The sequence below is a fragment of the Lichenostomus cassidix genome, unplaced genomic scaffold, assembly GCF_008360975.1.
Source record: "Lichenostomus cassidix isolate B80296 unplaced genomic scaffold, HeHo_3.0 HiC_scaffold_35, whole genome shotgun sequence".
Lineage (NCBI taxonomy): Eukaryota > Metazoa > Chordata > Aves > Passeriformes > Meliphagidae > Lichenostomus > Lichenostomus cassidix.
The window spans coordinates 455,804-461,803 of NW_028147256.1; the positions used below are offsets into that span (position 1 = coordinate 455,804).

A 6,000-nucleotide genomic window follows, 5' to 3' on the forward strand; every position below is an offset into this window, starting at 1 on the left:
CCTGCCGAAAATCCCAAATCTCCCCATTTTCTCCCAAATTTCCCATTTTTCACCCCAAATTTCCCCATTTTTCGCCCCAAATCTCCCATTTTTCACCACAGTTTTCCCATTTTTCACCCTAAATTCCCAATTTTTTCCCCAAATCCCCAAATTTCCCCATTTTCTCCCCAAATCTCCCATTTCTCACCCCAAATTTCCCATTTTTCTCCCAAAATTTCCTTTTTCTCACCCTAAATTCCCCATTTTTCACCCCAAATCCCCATTTTTCTCCCCATTTTCCCCATTTTTCTGCCGAAAATCCCAAATCTCCCCATTTTCTCCCAAATTTCCCCATTTTTCCCCCAAAATCCCCAAATTTCCCCATTTTTCCCCCTAAATTCCTCATTTTTCCCCCCAAAAATCCCAAATTTCACCATTTTTCTCCCCAAATCTCTGATTTTTCTCCCCAAATTCCCCATTTTTCTCCCCAAATCTCCCCATTTTCTCCCAAATCTCCCATTTTTAACCAAAATCCCGTTTTTTCACCCAAATTCCCCATTTTTTGCCCCAAAATCCCCAAATTTCCCATTTTTCACCCTAAATTCCTCCTTTTTCCCCCCAAAATCCCCAAATTTCCCCATTTTTCTCCCCAAATCTCCCCATTTCCTCCCAAATCTCCCATTTTTAACCAAAATCCCGTTTTTTCACCCCAAATTCCCCATTTTTTCCCCCAAAATCCCCAAATTTCCCCATTTTTCCCCCTAAATTCCTCATTTTTCCCCCCAAAAATCCCAAATTTCACAATTTTTCTCCCCAAATCTCTGATTTTTCTCCCCAAATTCCCCATTTTTCTCTCCAAATCTCCCCATTTTCTCCCAAATCTCCCATTTTTAACCAAAATCCCCATTTTTCACCCCAAATTCCCCATTTTTCACCACAATTCCCAAAATTTGTCATTTTTTCTCCCAAATTTCCCCATTTTCTCCCAAATTTCCCCATTTTTCACCCCAAATTCCCCATTTTTCCCCCCAAAATCCCCAAATTTCCCCATTTTTCGCCCCAAATCTCCCATTTTTCTCCAAATTTCCCCATTTTTCCCCCCATATTTTCCCATTTTTCTCCCTAAATTTCCTTTTTCTCACCCTAAATTCCCCATTTTCCCCCCAAATCCCCATTTTTCACCCCAAATTCCCCATTTTTCTCCCCATTTTCCCCATTTTTCTGCCGAAAATCCCAAATTTTCCCATTTTTTTCTCAAATTCCCCATTTTTCGCCCCAAATTCCCCATTTTTTCCCCCAAAATCCCCAAATTTCCCATTTTTCATCCCAAATTCCCCATTTTTTCCCCCAAAATTCCCAAATTTCCCATTTTTCACCCTAAATTTCCCCATTTTTCTCCCCAAAAATCCCAAATTCCCCATTTCCTCCCCAAATCTCCCCATTTTCTCCCAAATCTCCCATTTTTAACCAAAATCCCCATTTTTCACCCCAAATTCCCCATTTTTCCCCCCAAAAATCCCAAATTTCCCCATTTTTCTCCCCAAATTCCCCATTTTTCCCCCCAAAAATCCCAAATTTCCCATTTTCTCCCCAAATTTCCCCATTTTTCCCCCCAATTCCCATTTTCCCCCCAAAAATCCCAATTTTCCCCATTTTTCACCCAAATCTCCCCATTTTTCACCCCAATTTTCCCCGTTTTTAACCAAAATCTCCATTTCTCTCCCCACTCCAGCCTCTCCTCTCTGTCCATCTCCAACTCCAGTCAATCCCACAATCCCAAATTCCCCTTTTTTCACCCCAAATCCCCATTTTTTCACCACAATTCCCAAATTTGATGTTTTTCCCCCTAAATTCCCCATTTTTTCCCCCAAATCCGCATTTTTTCTCCCAAATTTCCCCATTTTCTCTTCCAAAATCCCAAATTTCCCACTTTTGATCCCAAAATCTCCCATTTCTCACCCCAAATTTCCCATTTTTCACCCCAAATTCCCCATTTTTTCCCCCAAAATCCCCAAATTTCCCCATTTTTCACCCTAAATTCCTCATTTTTCCCCCCAAAAATCCCAAATTTCACCATTTTTCTCCCCAAATCTCCCATTTTTCTCCCAAATTCCCCATTTTTCTCCCCAAATCTCCCCATTTTCTCCCAAATCTCCCATTTTTAACCAAAATCCCGTTTTTTCACCCCAAATTCCCCATTTTTTCTCCCCAAAATCCCCAAATTTCCCCATTTTCACCCCAAATCTCCCATTTTTAACCAAAATCTCCATTTCTCTCCCCACTCCAGCCTCTCCTCTCTGTCCATCTCCAACTCCAGTCAATCCCACAATCCCAAATTCCCCTTTTTTCACCCCAAATCCCCATTTTTTCACCACAATTCCCAAAATTCCTGTTTTTTCTCCCAAATTCCCCATTTTTTTCCCCCAAATCCTCATTTTTTCTCCCAAATTTCCCCATTTTCTCTTCCAAAATCCCAAATTTCCCACTTTTGATCCCAAAATCTCCCATTTCTCACCCCAAATTTCCCATTTTTCACCCTAAATTCCTCATTTTTCCCCCAAAAAATCCCAAATCTCCCATTTTTCTCCCCAAAATCCCCATTTTTCCCCCCAAAATCCCCATTTTTCCCCCCAAATTCCCCATTTTTCACCCCAAATTCCCCATTTTTTTCACCCCAAATCCCCATTTTTAACCAAAATCCCGTTTTTTCTCCCCAATTCCAGGCTCTCCTCCCTGTCCCTGGCGGATTTGGGATTTTATCGCTGCTGGCTCAGCCTGGGGGGAGGGGAGAAGGTCTTCTCCAGGGAAGCTCACCTGGGGCTGGCAGGTGAGACACCCAAAATCCCCAAAATTATCCCCAAAATATCCCCAAAAGTTCACAAAAAAATCCGAAAAAAATACCCCCAAAAATTCACAAAAATTCACAAAAAAATTACCCCAAAAATCCCAAAAATTATCCCCAAAAATCCCCAAAAGTTCACAAAAAAATTATCCCAAAAATCCCAAAAATTATCCCCAAAAATCCCCAAAATTTCACAAAAAAATTACCCCAAAAATCCCAAAAATATCCACAAAAATTCCCAAAATTTCACAAAAAAATTACCCCAAAAATCCCAAAAATATCCCCCAAAATATCCCCCAAAAAATCCCCCAAAAAATCCCCAAAATTCCCAAAAAATCCCCAAAAATTCCTTAAATTTCCCCCCAAAATCCCAAAAAAATCCCCAAAAATATCCCAAAAATTCCCAAAAAATCCCCCAAAAAATCCACAAAATCCCCAAAAAAAATCCCCCAAAAATTCCCAAAAATTCCCAAAATTCCAAAAAAAATCCCCAAAAATATCCCCAAAAATATCCCAAAAATGCCCAAAATATCCCAAAATTTCACCAAAAAATCCCCCAAAAATCCCAGAAATATCCCCAAAGAAATCCCAAAAAATTCCCCCCAAAAATTCCCAAAATTTCCCCCAAAATTCCATGGAATTCCCTCAAATTCCCCCCAAAATCCCCAAAATTATCCCCAAAAAATCCCCGAATTTCACAAAAAAATTACCCCAAAAATCCCAAAAATATCCACAAAAATTCCCAAAATTTCACAAAAAAATTACCCCAAAAATCCCCAAAATATCCCCAAAATATCCCCAAAAGTTCACAACAAAATTACCCCAAAAATCCCAAAAATTATCCCCAAAAATCCCCAAAATTTCACAAAAAAATTACCCCAAAAATCCCAAAAATATCCACAAAAATTCCCAAAATTTCACAAAAAAATTACCCCAAAAATCCCAAAAATATCCCCAAAAATTCCCCAAAATTTCACAAAAAAATCCCCAAAAATCCCCCAAAAATTCCCAAAATTAAAAAAAAAAATCCCCAAAAAATCCCCAAAAAAATCCCCAAAATCCCCAAAAAAATCCCCCAAAAAATCCCCCAAAAATCCACAAAATCCCAAAAAAAATCCACAAAAAATCCCCAAAATTTTCCCCAAAAAAATCCCAAAATCCCAAAAATTTTCCCTCAAAATTCCCCAAAAAATTCCAAAAAAAATCCCCCAAAAAATTCCCCAAAATTTCCCCAAAAAAATCCCAAAAAATTCCCCCCAAAAATTCCCAAAATTTCCCCCAAAATTCCATGGAATTCCCTCAAATTCCCCCCAAAATCCCCAAAAATATCCCCAAAAAATCCCTGAATTTCACAAAAAAATTACCCCAAAAATCCCAAAAATATCCCCAAAAAATTCCCCAAAATTTCACAAAAAAATTACCCCAAAAATCCCAAAAATTATCCCCAAAAATTCCCAAAATTTCACAAAAAAATTACCCCAAAAATCCCAAAAATTATCCCCAAAATAAAATTCACAAAAAAATTCCTCAAAAAAAAATCCCCCAAAAATTCCCAAAATCCCCAAAATTCCCCCAAAATTCCCAATCCCCAAAAATCCCAAAAAAATCCCCAAAATTGTCCCCAAATAGCCCAAAATTCCCCAAAAAAATCCCAAAAAATATCCCAAAAATTCAAAAATTACCCCAAAAATCCCAAAAATTATCCCCAAAAATTCCCAAAATATCCCCAAAATATCCCCAAAAGTTCACAAAAAAATTACCCCAAAAATCCCAAAAATATCCCCCCAAAAAATCCCAAAAAATATCCCAAAAATTCCCAAAATTTCACCAAAAAATTACCCCAAAAATCCCAAAAATATCCCCAAAGAAATCCCAAAATTTCACAAAAAATCCCCAAAAAAATCCCCCAAAAAATCCCCAAAAAATCCCCCAAAAATTCCCAAAATTCCCCAAAAAATTCCCAAAAAAATCCACAAAATTCCCACAAAAAATCCACAAAAAATCCCCCAAATTCCCCAAAAATATCCCAAAAATTCCAAAATTCCCAAAAAAATCCCCAAAAATCCCCAAAATTTCCCAAAAAATCCCAAAATCCCAAAAAATTTCCCCCAAAATTCCCCAAAAAAATCCCCAAAAAATCCCCAAAAATCCCCAAAAAATCCCAAAAAATCCCCAAAAATTCCCCAAAAAAATCCCCAAAAAAATCCCCCAAAAAATCCCCCAAAAATTCCAAAAAATTCCCAAAATTCCAAAAAAAATCCCCCAAAATTCCCCAAAATTCATCCCAAAAATTCCCAAAAAATCCCCAAAAAAATCCACAAAAAATCCCCAAAAATTTCCCCCCAAAAAATCCCAAAAAAATCCCCAAAAAATCCCCAAAAAATTCCCCCAAAAATTCCCAAAAAAATTCCCCGAAATTTCAAAAAAAATCCCCAAAATCCCAAAAATTCCAAAAAATCCCAAAAAATTCCCCAAAATTCCCAAAATTTCCCCCAAAAGAAATCCCAAAAATTCCCCCCAAAAATTCCCAAAATTTCCCCCAAAATTCCATGGAATTCCCTCAAATTCCCCCCAAAATCCCCAAAAATATCCCCAAAAAATCCCTGAATTTCACAAAAAAATTACCCCAAAAATCCCAAAAATATCCCCAAAAAATTCCCCAAAATTTCACAAAAAAATCCCCCAAAAAATCCCAAAAATTATCCCCAAAAATTCCTAAAATTTCTCAAAATTCCAAAAAAAATCCCCAAAAATATCCCAAAAATTCAAAAAAAATTCCCAAAAATCCCCAAAATATCCCAAAAAAAATCCCAAAAAATTCCCCAAAAAATCCCCCAAAAAATCCCAAAAAATTCCCCCCAAAAATTCCCAAAATTTCCCCCAAAATTCCATGGAATTCCCTCAAATTCCCCCCAAAATCCCCAAAAATATCCCCAAAAAATCCCTGAATTTCACAAAAAAATTACCCCAAAAATCCCAAAAATATCCCCAAAAAATTCCCCAAAATTTCACAAAAAAATTACCCCAAAAATCCCCAAAATATCCCAAAAATTCCCAAAAAATCCCCCAAAAAATCCACAAAATCCCAAAAAAAATCCCCCAAAAATTCCCAAAAATTCCCAAAATTCCAAAAAAAATCCCCAAAAATATCCCCAAAAATATCCCAAAAATGCCCCCTC

At 37.2% G+C, this 6,000-nt stretch overlaps 1 protein-coding gene across 1 annotated transcript in view; it reads left to right on the forward strand.

Annotated features, from left to right (window-relative positions):
- Window positions 1–6,000, forward strand: part of LOC146423977 (tyrosine-protein kinase receptor UFO-like) — a 122,657-nt gene that overhangs the window by 24,691 nt on the left and 91,966 nt on the right. Inside the window, exon 3 of the mRNA XM_085044005.1 lies at window positions 2,703–2,806. Within this exon, the coding sequence (XP_084900131.1) occupies window positions 2,703–2,806 (104 nt within the window). The remainder of the gene's footprint in view (window positions 1–2,702; window positions 2,807–6,000) is intronic.